The 12,888-nt window shown below is 45.1% G+C and overlaps 1 protein-coding gene across 1 annotated transcript in view; it reads right to left on the bottom strand.

Moving 5' to 3' along the window:
* Window positions 1–63: 63 nt before the first annotated feature.
* Window positions 64–12,888, bottom strand: part of col4a2 (collagen, type IV, alpha 2) — a 99,456-nt gene continuing 86,631 nt past the window's right edge. Inside the window, exons 37-48 of the mRNA XM_056289853.1 lie at window positions 12,564–12,671; window positions 12,339–12,446; window positions 12,093–12,164; window positions 11,342–11,467; window positions 10,658–10,774; window positions 10,309–10,470; window positions 9,858–9,956; window positions 7,441–7,587; window positions 7,183–7,299; window positions 5,357–5,548; window positions 3,743–4,029; window positions 64–1,404 (exon numbers count right to left, since the gene is read on the bottom strand). Coding sequence (XP_056145828.1) covers window positions 1,150–1,404; window positions 3,743–4,029; window positions 5,357–5,548; window positions 7,183–7,299; window positions 7,441–7,587; window positions 9,858–9,956; window positions 10,309–10,470; window positions 10,658–10,774; window positions 11,342–11,467; window positions 12,093–12,164; window positions 12,339–12,446; window positions 12,564–12,671 — 1,790 coding nt within the window. The 3' untranslated portion in view covers window positions 64–1,149. The remainder of the gene's footprint in view (window positions 1,405–3,742; window positions 4,030–5,356; window positions 5,549–7,182; window positions 7,300–7,440; window positions 7,588–9,857; window positions 9,957–10,308; window positions 10,471–10,657; window positions 10,775–11,341; window positions 11,468–12,092; window positions 12,165–12,338; window positions 12,447–12,563; window positions 12,672–12,888) is intronic.

The following is a 12,888-nucleotide window of genomic DNA, read 5'->3' as shown; positions in this document are numbered from 1 at the left end:
GTTTGTCCGGCAAGGGAGACTGTGACGGGGGTGCAGAAACAGTAAAAAGACGGCAGTCGGATGTATAACGATCAACATTTTTAATGTTTTTACAATTACTTTGCAATTAAATTTGTTGCTCCTTGAAAATCAGCGCCGTTGCATTGGAAATCAAACCAGCTGAATTTACTGTCCTAAATAAACAAGACTTACTTGAATCTCTGGAAGAATGTGTTATGTTTTGGGAGCAGGTTTGACCCACTTCTGGGAAGTAAAGCTTTAAAGCAGAGCAGAGACTCGCTGTGATCTAACGGTCGGGTTGGACCTTTGGTCGGCACTGTTTACATTCGGTACTGTTGACAAGCTGATGCTGTGAAGCTCCCAGCGAGCCCGGCGACGGGAAGACTGCGACACTGGTACAAGAGGACCAAAATATTCAAAAGCTTGAGGAAGAGGGGGAGTAGGGAGGGAGGGAGGAGGGGGGTCAAGTTCATTCAGCAGATATACAAGAGAAAATCAGTGCATTGTATTGTGACCAAATGTCTTATGGAATAACTAAGGCATACACGTTTCAGAGATAGTTGATAAGTGTTAAAAAAACAAACATATGTGAGATTATTTCGTTGTATAAAGTTTTGTACGAACATTGGAGACGAAGCAAAACGACACTGTCGAGTGCGAACCACTTTCAGACCGGACATAATTTACAATAAGTGGCGTGTTAGTGGTAATGTTGAGGTTGTACACCCCGAAAGAAGAAGGAAAAAACAACATAAAATAAAAACCGGTATTAACTGAAGCAGTGCATATACATGGGCATCTTTGGTTCAGCTGTAGTGTGTCATCTCTGATCAGACATGCTGCATCGCAGTAGCTGAGGTAATAAGTTAAGAGTAAGCACCATCCAATCATTATACATTAAAAAAAAATTACACTTTCCATGTGGACTTCACAGGGCCTCCATTCTGCGTCAGTGAGAAGTCGCACAGTCCTTCCATCTCTCAGCCAGTCGCACTTATCGAAGTACTTCAGTATTTCCCATTCTACTCGGTTGCGTTGGTGTAATACTCGGAGAGAAGACACTGGAACGAATTGTCTTTCGAAGACTTTTTTTTTTCTTTCCTGTTAGTGGTGTTGAGAAAGCAAATGTTGAAATGTTGGGAGTCTGGCTCACAGGTTCTTCATGCAGACCTGACAGCGGCTGATGCGGGACAGGAGCTGCCCCGCTTTGAGGGTCTCTGACACAGGTTCGCTCTGGAAGGACTGATCTATGGAGGTCAGCCAGAAGCTGTGCTTGTTGGCAAAGTAGTGGCAGGTGCCTTTGGCCCCGTTGCACTCGATGAACGGCGTGGTGCGGAAATCCTCCAGGCAGGAGCCAGGAGACGACAGCGACTGACCTCCCCCTTCGTCCCCTGCCGCCGTGTGCTGAGGGGAAATGGAGAGAGACATGAGGGGAAAAGAGATGATGATGAGGACGACTCAAAGAGAAATGTGTAACATGGAAACAGGGTAAAGACAAACTCAGGATGGCAGGATATAAACTGAGAAAAGCTTTTACTGTAAAAATACACCGATCAGCCAAAACATTAAAACCACTGACAGGTAAGTGAATAACATTATCTTGTTACAATGGCGCCTGTCAAGGGGTGGGATATATTAGGCAGCAAGTGAACAGTCAGTTCTTGAAGTTGATGTGTTGGAAGCAGAAAAAATGGGTAAGTGTAAGGAGCTGAGTGACTTTAAGAAGGGCCACATTGTGATGGCTAGATGACTGGATCAGAGCACCTCCAAAACGGCAGGTCTTGTGGGGTGTTCCCGGTATGCAGTGGTCCAAAGTGGTCCATGGAAGGACAACCAGTGAACCAGTGACAGGGTCATGGGCGCCCAAGGCTCACTGATGCACATGGGGAGCGATTGCTAGCCCATCTGGTCCGATCCCCCAGAAGAGCTACTGTAGCTCAAATTGCTGAAAAAGTTAATGCTGGCTATGACAGACAGGTTATCAGGACACACAGTGCACCACAGCTTGCTGTGTATGGACCTGCGTAGCTGCAGACCAGTCAGAGTGCCCATGATGACTCCTGTCCACCACCAAAAGCACCTACATTCGGCATGTGAGCATCAGAACTGGACCCTGGAGCAATGGAAGGAGGAGGCCTGGCCTGATGAACCACATTTTGTTTTACATCATGTGGACGGCCTGGGGCGTGTACATTGTTTACCAGGGGAAGAGATGGCACCAGGATGCACTATGGGAAGAAGGCGAGGCGGTGGAGGCAGCGTGATGCTCTGGGCAATGTTCTGCTGGGAAACCTTGGGTCCTGGCATTCATGTGGACGTTACTTTGACATGTACCACCCACCTAAATATCACTGCAGACCAGGTCCACCCTTTCATGGCTGTGGTATTCCCTGATGGCAGTGGCCTCTTTCAGCAGGATAATGAACCCTGCCACTTCACACATTGTTCAGGAATGGTTTGAGGAACTTGACAAAGAGTTCAAGGTGTTGCCTTGGCCTCCAAATTCCCCAGATCTCAATCCGATCGAGCATCTGTGGGATGTGCTGGAAAAACAAGTCCAATCCATGGAGGCCCCACCTTTCAACTTAAAGGATCTGCTGCTAACGTCCTAGTCCCAGATCCCAGAGAACACCTTCAGAGGTCTTGTGGAGTCCATGCCTTGACAGGTCAGAGCTGTTGTGGTGGCACGAGGGGGACCTACACAGTATTTGGCAGGTGGTTTTTATTTTCTGGCTGATTGGTGTATACACACAAGAGAAAAACTTGATAAATAATTTAATACAGCCCAGAGAAAAGAAAAACAACTGGGTACAAATGCATATAAATAACCGGCATGAGACTTTAATACTGGCTACAAAGCCAAAACTGAGGCAATTTAAAGTCTACTAACAAGGCACAGGTGGAGGTAATGAAGCAATTAGTGGTTGATGGAAAAATTGCTGCTCTCTGGTGGCCGAGGAGGAGCTGTGATTAAAAACGCCACATAAATGTTTGGTTCTACTTTCATTTTGACCCCATCGGTTTGAACTTTCCCAGTCACGCTGAAGTAACGGAGGAGAGTCCCCTACCATCCTCGTGACTGTCACCTCCGGCCATTACAAAGCACGGTAACACTTTCAATAGCCACACTTCATGAAGAGTTTACAAGTGCTTATTAATTACTTGAATGCTTAATAACTCACTTATTAATGTGTCATAAATCAGCATTAAGATGTTGTAATACTGATAAAAATGCTTTTTGGGTTGCCGGGTTACAAGCCAACATTTTATCAATACAAGAGTGTCCATAGACATTCTCTCAGAAGCCATGCGATTAGACAACGATGGTCTAACTGCTACCTAACCTTAATCCTAAACTAATAACTTAATCTTCACCTGAATTTAACCACTGACATTTTTGTTCTTGTCAGTACTGTGCAGAAATCGACCTTTGCGTATGCATTGTACAACATTTTGTTAGTTGTATGCTGCTCGCTGAGAATGTGAATTGACTGAGCTAGCCAGTCACATGGTTTCTAAGAGAATGTGTATGGAGATTCTCTCGTGTTCATAAAATGTGGGCTCCCAACCTGGCAACCCGAAGTCTTTTTACTAACGCTTTTTAACAACATATTGCTAATTTGTAACAAATTGGTAAATTAGATATTAACTTCTAACGAAGTAATTAGTAACCACTTCTAAACCCTTTATAAAGTACATCTTATTGCGATGTACTTGTCTCCAGAGGAAGAACAGAACTGACCATGAGGAAAGAGTAGCCGATCCAGAGGCTGCGCCAGCCCAAGGGGCACTGAGGGATGGTGATGTCCTGGCTGTGGACTGCTATGGCAACGGACGGAGCCTCGCACACCGAGCAGCGGCTGATGTAGGGCTTAATGTCTCCCTCCTCCACGGGCATCATTGGAAGAGGTGCGGTCGTGGACAGCCAGTAGGACTTGTCATTTCGGCTGGCGTAGTAGCAGATATCTCCCGGGTTGCAGTAAAGGAAGGGCATGGTGTTGAACCGTGGGAGGCAAGATCCAGCCAATCCTGAGGAGAGGCCAATCAACCAATCACATGATAGTTAGAAACACTGCGATACTGCGAATGATGTGTAATACTGTGCAATGCAAAAAAAACCCCACAAGCAATTAAAACCTGATTATCAATTGTGACGTGTATTTGTCTTCATATTTACTTAAAGACGGTCAAATTTACAGTACACTTTAAAATCAGATGTGATATTTCGGCTGTCTGTGGCTTTTTACGTGTAAGTGAACCGGTTGCAGACAAAACCACATTAAAGTCTTCATTGATGAATGCTAAAGGACGGATGTTTAAAGGAAGCTGGAATCAGATTTGGGACCATTCAGTGTTGTAATGTATCCTGTCCTAATGGATGATAAAAACTGCCTCAAGGACAAGTGCAACTTATATGTAAAGATAGAATAAAGTTAAATACACTTTATTTTCCCCATGGAGAAATTTGTCTCGGACTCAGCTGCTGCCCACATAGTATAAAAAAATATATGGTACACACAATAATAAAGACAGAAATAAAAGCACACTGCGCCCCATTTATAGGCAACAGTAAAAGAAGGCATGTCCAAATGTTCAGCTACTCAGTTTAGAGAGAAAACTCGTAAACAGGCAGTCTTTGGCAACAGATTATTTGTGTGTCTGACATTCTTGTGTAAGAAGTGGGGTTGTTGTGAAGCGTCTAGTGTGTTGGTGTAGTGTTCTGTGTCTGTCACGTCTCACTCTCTCCCTTCACCGCTGGCTGGCAGAGATGCGAACAGGAGAGCCGAGCACGTAAGTCTCTCCCTGCCTCTAACACCAAGCCCTATGTAGCGCCTCCTCGTGGCGACACACAGTAACTGGGTACACCTTGGACCCTGGCTGAACTACAAGGGACTCGGAGGAGGTCTGGCCCCTAGATGTGCGGTAGGCAGGCCCACTGGTGTGTAGATATTCCCTGATGCCCACCAACCAGCCCCCAGCTATGGGTTAAATAGTGCCACTACCTAGTGGATACCTCGGGAGAGGAATAGGCTACGGGAGTAAACCCCTACACAACATCAACATCCACAGTGTTGTTGTTTTCTCGCCCTTTTGTATGTGTTTAAATGGGAGAGTACTGCTGGCATCGTGTGTGGCTGCCGCTTCGCCCTCTCGTAGCCCCCCTTCCCGTCCACCCCTGTATGTCTGTGTTATGTTTATCTCTTGTCTTGTTTCACCCCGTTTATTGTAAAGCGACTTTGAGTGTTAGAAAAATGCTATATAAGTCTGATGTATTATTATTATTTTCAGTATCTGACAGAATTTCAATAAGGTAACCAAGTTGACGTTCAAAACGTGACTTTTCACTTGTACTTACCCAGGTCCTGGTTGTGGGCTTTCTCCTGACCTTCGAAATACAGCAGACTGTATCCGTCCCACAGTTTCGCCATCCCCACCGGACACATGGGGGTCTGCTCTGTCTGGCTGTGTTTCACCAGCAGGTAACCCACATTGATGCTTCGGCCAGGCATCCCAGGTAACCCAGGGATACCGGTGTTACCACGGTGACCTATGGCATTACAGTCATAGATGTTTTGTGTTCAAAACAGCCCCCCCTCAAATATAAGCACATACAACTTAAGTATTTATATTATCTAAATTCTTCTTCAGTCATTATCGCTGTAATGTATCATTGTAAACCTCAAGGTGGAGATACTCAGGCACATTTTTGGGGCAAGCTGGAGAGCATGAGGAGTAAAAATGGATGAAGTGACAGATACTGCTGCCATCACTGTCCATCAAAGGTGTTCATAGGCAGAAAATAGTTCTCAAAGAAACTTTTCGCAACGAGGTCTGTGGATTATTCTGAGTACGTATGTCCGTTGTTTCTGGAAAATGATGTCGCTGTTGAGATTTTCAAACGTCATTTTTTTTGGTGCTTTGAGCGCCACAAACCAATTTCTATTCAACTCCATTGTAATGGGGTGAAGGGAGAAAGCTCTACTGTGAACCAGTCGAAACTTTGCCAAATGGCACTGAAACGATGGATAGATTGCACTAGGTGTAACTAAAGAAGAGGGTTTTTTTGTATTTTGGTTGAACTAACCCTTTCACCTTCTCTTTTCAACTAGAAAAGTGGTTTAATTAGAGACTTAGGCATGGGTCTGTTTTGCTTACAAAAAGGATAATCTATTCTACTGGCATCCAACAGCTCGCCAGCTCCATTAAATGTACATAAAAGGTATTGCAGCTTTTACTTCCTTGTTGTTTTTACTATTTAACAGTAGTTGTAGTTCATATTATATCCAATGGGTTAGAATTACTTATCCCAATTGGGGTCACGGGATGCTCGAGCCTATCCTAGCAGCCATTGGGTGGCAGCAGGCGGGGAGACACCCTGGACAGGCCGCCAGTCCATCACAGGGCTGATACATACACACCTAGGGACAATTTAGTACGGCCAATTCATCTGACCTACATGTCTTTGGACTGTGGGAGGAAACCGGAGCACCCGAAGGAAACCCACGCAGACACGGGGAGAACATGCAAACTCCACACAGAGGACGACCCAGAATGACCCCCAAGGTTGGACGACCCCGGGGCTTGAACCCTGGACCTTCTTGCTGTGAGGCGACCGCGCTAACCACTGCGCCACAGTGATTAGCTTAGATTTACAGAAATTTTACTTATTTAATTATTTCATTTCACTTAACAGTTTTTCAATAATCCACCTTTGGTGTGAAAATGTTTTGGGCTCAGGGCACTTCATCTGACCTATTTCCTTCTTGCCTACAAAACATGTGCTCTGATCCAAGTTTGACTAGGTATCAAATTCATGCACTGTTCTCATCGAGAAAATATTTCCATCAACATTTGTGCAAATTTGAACAAAAAAATGTGCCGGTGTGTCATTGCCTGAAGGTTTGCTGATGGCAATACAAACATGAAAGTGGAAGAATTACATATGCTATCTGCAACTCTTCAATAACTGTGCCATCAAGTCCTAGTGAACCCACATTAAGTTTATTACAAAGTAGTGCTACGGCCCACAAATGGATCACTGTCAGTTCTTAGTCCTTTTTGGTTTATTCACTAATTTAACAATCATAAAAACACAGTATTTATCTAACTGGCTCCCCGCCTAAGACTCTAAATCCTGTTATCCAGTCTTGGTTTCCCTAATCCTCATAGCATCACACACACCTTCCATGCCCTGCAGACCAGGATGGCCCATTTGTCCAACATCTCCACGGTATCCAGGTGTACCTGGCCGACCACCGATCCCTGGCATTCCCTTCTGGCCCTTTGGTCCAAAGAAACCTGTACCATACCATTATGTCACGGTGCAGGAAAATGCAGTGGAAGATCAGAACCAGAATCAGAATCAGAACACTTTATTCATCCCCGAGGGGAAATTGGGTAAGATGCTTTGGAAAACTATGTTTTGTTAGAAGCACTAACCTTGATCTCCAGGAAATCCGTGTGGCCCTGTGACCCCTTTGGGCCCCTGTGGTCCCCACCGTCCCTGTGGTCCTGGAGGGCCCCTCTCTCCTGGGATTCGGATGGGAGTTGCAGGAGGACCCTGCTTGCCCGGAGCCCCAAGAGAACCTGTAGGGTTAAAAATGACATGATGACAGAACCTACGGTATACAAAATGCAAAGCAATGAACATTAGTGCAAAAACGAGTTGTATGACACGATGCAGAGGACTGTTGATCAGTCGGGTTGTAGTACTCCTGCATTTTGAAGGTGTCGGTCTCATCTTGGACTGCACAGCATAATAACTCGAACTTGACTCAGTGTAGACTTATGATAAATTTCCAAGACTGTTTGAATACAAGGCTTTAAACGAAGTGCTCTGACGATCATTACAGTCACATGTTGAGGTAGCAGCGGATTGTTTGAATCAAGAAAATGGAGGAAAGCAAAGACGAACAAAAAGAAGAAGTTGGAGCCCAAAAAAAAGATGGCAAATGTCCAACATTTGGGGCCCTTCTCAACAAAATGCAGTGACCTGCAAGCTTTGTAAATCTGGTCTTGCTTACCGAAACATCTATGGAAGTTTTTATTGGCCTTTCATCACTGTAACTCACAGAAGACAATCCACAAATGTTTTTTTTGTCCCCCCCCCTTTTTTCCCCCCAATTATACCCAGCCAATTACCCCACATTTATGGCCCGTCCCGGCCGCTGCTCCACCTCCTTTGCCAATCTGGGGAGGGCTGCAGACTACCACATGCCTCCTCCGATACATGTGGAGTCGCCAGCCGCTTTTCACCTGACAGTGAGGAGTTTCGCCAGGGGCACGTAGCGCGTGGGAGGATCACGCTATTCCCCCTCCCCCCCGAACAGGCGCCCAAACCGACCAGAGGAGGTGCTAGTGCAGCGACCAGGACACATACCCACATCCGGCTTCCCACCTGCCAACACGGCCAATTGCGTCTGTGGGGACGCCCGACCAAGCCGGAGGTAACACAGGGATTCGAACTGGTGATCCCTGTGTTGGCAGGCAATGAAATAGACCGCTATGCTACCTGGACCTTGACAATCCACAAATTTGTATCATGATCCACAAACATGTATTTTTTTCATTTGTATTATGTGAAGTCATCCACAAAAATACAGAGTGATTTGCAAATACGCGTACCTACTCTGTAAACAGATATTTTAATTTCACATAAAAATATTATGGGTATTACAAATGTAAATAGTTTCACCACAACAGATACATGTTAAGTGATATTTTTGAATATCCTTTTGGGATCCATTGTACATGTGAAATGGGATTTGCACATTTGTGGATCGCTTGCTGCCGGTTTGTGGACTATTTGACATTTGTGACTTCCTACAGACTACATTCTGTACTGGAAGAAGGCTACAACAAGAGTCTACCTAGTAGCGATGCATGGGTAGGGTTCGGGTCGGGCGGGTTCGGATTCAGGTGGGTGGGTCAAAAAGCGGCAAGGCAGCACTCCGAGCAAGTTACAAATAACTTACAGAAACACTACGTACAATCAGCTAGGCTGTGTATGACTAGACACACACACACACACACACACACACAATATGCACGTGGCCCACAAAACAGACAGGAAGCAATCCACAAATGTGAAAATCCCATTTCACATGTACAAATGGATCCACAAATGCGTAAATATCACTTAACACGTATCTGTTGCGGTGAAACTATTTACATTAGTTAAAACTATAACATTTTCATCCATCCATTATCCAAACCGCTTATCCTGCTCTCAGGGTCACGGGGATGGTGGAGCCTATCCCAACAGTCACTGGGCGGCAGGCGGGGAGACACCCTGGACAGGCCGCCAGGCCATCACAGGGCCAAAAAAAAATTTTTTTTTCATGTGAAATTAAAACGTGTTTACAGAGTAAGTTATGGATATTTGCAAATCACTGTATTTTTATGGTATGACTACACAACACAAATAAAAAAAATACACACGTGTGGATTGTCTTCTGTGGGTTACAACAATTAAATTCCAAAAAAACTTCCATAAACAGAATAATGTCCTCGCTTCAACAGCTCAACAGGAAGCACCCTGCCTACCAATCTTCTGTTTATTTGACTGCTGTCTGCCTGAACATTCAAGGTCAACTAACAGACGATGTAGTGAAACGGAAAACATGACAACAAGGACGAGAAATAAAAAGAGTGAGATATCAAACTGAAGTGGGTAACAGGGGAACCCTGTAAAATGTAAATGGTAGGCCAGAGTGACTCTTACATGACACTACTGCACTTAACAGTACTTTTTTCTTACCCGATCAACTCTATGAATTGTCAGAATAAATGATGGATAACTTGATTAACGAAACGGTGATTAGTGACAGCTCTAAAAATGACATCACATCATTTACCTTTGGGTCCAGTGTCTCCTTTTGGACCGACTGGTCCTCTGTTTCCCAGAGTACCGGAAGGACCGGGGAGACCCATCATTCCTTGTTCCCCTTTCACTCCTGCGAAGGCAAATGCAACCCAATACTTTATTTAATGTGTCATAGCAGCCTGGGCCTACAGCGTGAAATCCGCGTGGCGGGTTAACAAGATTTTGGGGGCCGAGATTTACATTTCAAGTGAATGCCAAACCAGTGGCTTATCTATTGCAACAAAACATTTAGTTGTTTAAAAATACAAAACATCATGCGTAGTTCATTTTGTAAAACGCGTCACACAGCTGACGCCTGCAATGTAAAAGGTTTGATTCTTACAGTCAAAATGGTGACATAGACAGCAAAGTAAGCAACTTTGGATAGCGGTTACTGATGCAACGGCTTGTTACTGAGAAAACACAAGACATTTTGCTCATACCTTTCCTCCCAGACACCCCACTGGGTCCCCTGTATCCAGATGGACCTTGGTCCCCTCTGTATCCTTTGAGACCAGGGAATCCAGGGAATCCATATTGTCCAGGCAGACCCTTCTCTCCAGGGGGGGAATCAAACCCTGCAACTCCTCTGGGTCCAGGGAAGCCTTAAATCGGTATTTATGGGTAATAAATACAGAGGAAGCAAAACTGATTTTTAGTTCATGACATCCCTCAGATTTTTGCAAGACTATGTTAGTCAGATCCACTATCTTCTGGCACAATCGTATCAGACAATTGTTGAAGACAAAGGGAGTTGTTTACAAGGCAAATGCATTTCATTTCAGTATCAACCTGTATATCCTTTAGGTCCTGGGGAGCCGGGGTCCCCAGTGTGTCCAGGTATGTCTGGGGTCCCCTCGAGTCCTGGGGCTCCTCTAAACCCTGTGGGTCCTGGTACTCCCTGTTCACCTGAATGAATTGAATACAATACAGATTTATACTGATTTAAGTGGAAAAACCAACTCTTTTTTTTAACACAGAGAGAGACAGAGAGAGGGAGAGAGACAGAGAGGGAGAGAGACAGAGACAGAGAGAGGGAGGGAGACAGAGAGAGGGAGAGAGACAGAGAGAGGGAGGGAGACAGAGAGAGGGAGAGAGACAGAGACAGAGAGAGGGAAGGAGACGGACAGAGAGAGGGAGGGAGACAGAGAGAGAGAGAGAGGGAGACAGAGACAGAGGGAGGGAGACAGAGAGAGGGAGAGAGACAGAGAGAAGGAGGGAGACACAGAGAGGAAGAGAGACAGAGCGAAGGAGAGAGACAGGGAAAAATCAGCTCTGACAGACTGTGTGTTGCCATCTTTGAGAGCTGGGTGATCTGCTTCCTACATGACCTCTCACCTTCTGAAGACATGAATGCAGACACGAGTGCAACATGAATGATAACGAACTGTGTGTTAACTAACCTATGTTAGCTAACCTGTGTGTTATCGAGCCTGTGTAAAAACTAACCCGTGTGTTAACTGTGTGTTAACTAACCTGAGGATCCAGGGGAGCCTTTGGAGCCCTCTATGCCCTGGACACCGGCCTCGTTGTTGGGAATACCGCTCTCTCCCCTCTGCCCTTTGACCCCTGGCTCCCCGGAGGATCCGTAGGTATCCACACCTGATGGGGGGCAACAGGTAGTGTTAGAAATGTGTACTGTGTCTACAAGTATCCCACAAAAGACCTAAACACACCATTAGCAGGCTAGCCGGAGACTGGAACATCCGCACTGAAGACACTCTTTTCTCTTCGCTTTTGTTTTTGTTTTTCACTGCGCCACCGTGCCACCCTTCCCAAAATGTGTTTTTTCTTCTTTCTTTTTTTTTCATTTCAAGCGAATGAGTATTTCGGTCTGTGATCTACTACCACTAAATTGAAACTAGCCAATAGCATATAGATTTCCACATTCTTCTAAAAATGCCCAGCCGTTATTGGCTGTCAGTCAAATTAATCTTCCTCCCCTCACAAAATCCTACCTCACTGTTTAATTATATTTGGATATGCTGTACATCAAATTGCGTTAGTTAACAGTGCTCTAAATACCACTAAATGGAACCTCTAAATGAAACAGCCAGGGGAGTCAAAGTAGCCTAAAGTCTACTTTTAACACCGGCCAAAAAAACCCCCCACTGATCTTAACAAGTGTCTGTCACAAGTGTTTACAGATGTTCCACAACCATTAGCTTTGCAGCAGAGACAGGTACACAGGAAAATGAATTTCATGAATATGATAAATTTGTTAGACCTGGAACCCCGGTGATGCCCTTTTGACCAGCCAGTCCATCTAGTCCACGAAGACCCTTCAGTCCAGGGAAACCTGCACACATAAGTACAGATAAGACAGAATCACATGTGCTTGTGTCTGTGTGTGCGTGTGTGTGTAGTGTGTTTCACCATACATGTCTGCATCTGTGTGTATGTGTATCCACAAGTATGTGTATGCACATGTATAGTGTCAGCTGTGTAATGGTGGCAGGGCCAATCCTTGTACCTCTGTTTCCTGGGAGGCCAGGTAAGCCAGAGATCCCTGACCCCCCGGGAATCCCAGGAGATCCCTTTTGACCTTGTTTACCAGGAAATCCTCTCTGTCCATCTGAACCTGGAAATCAATACAGTGGAAAATGAAATGGGGAACACATGTTACACCACGTTATCCTATTTTACATGTTGTTAGGACACAAGTTGTATGTTACATTAACAAACAGGAGTTTCATACCTGTGAGGCCTTCTGAGCCGAAATCGCCCAGCCCGCCCTTCATCCCCACGATACCATCAAAACCCGGGCTGCCCTGGTCTCCAGAGTTTCCCAATAGTCCTTTCTGGCCTGGAAGGAGGGTTGTATAACGTCAGCCAGATCAAAACTTCCAACTCTTTGACATTAATCTGTCAATGCTGTTGTTAATCATGGCCAATGGAGGAGATACAAACCCCATTTACACAAAACTGATCTCATGTTAATTCTATCAGTGAAATTTGAATAGAATTTTATCACACCATCAAATGTTTCTTAAATCTTAACTGGTCCATCATTCTCATGGGTG

Source organism: Lampris incognitus, chromosome 11 (assembly GCF_029633865.1).
Source record: "Lampris incognitus isolate fLamInc1 chromosome 11, fLamInc1.hap2, whole genome shotgun sequence".
NCBI lineage: Eukaryota > Metazoa > Chordata > Actinopteri > Lampriformes > Lampridae > Lampris > Lampris incognitus.
The sequence above is the reverse complement of the archived record's forward strand: the minus strand, read 5'-3'. Positions and strand labels throughout refer to the sequence as shown.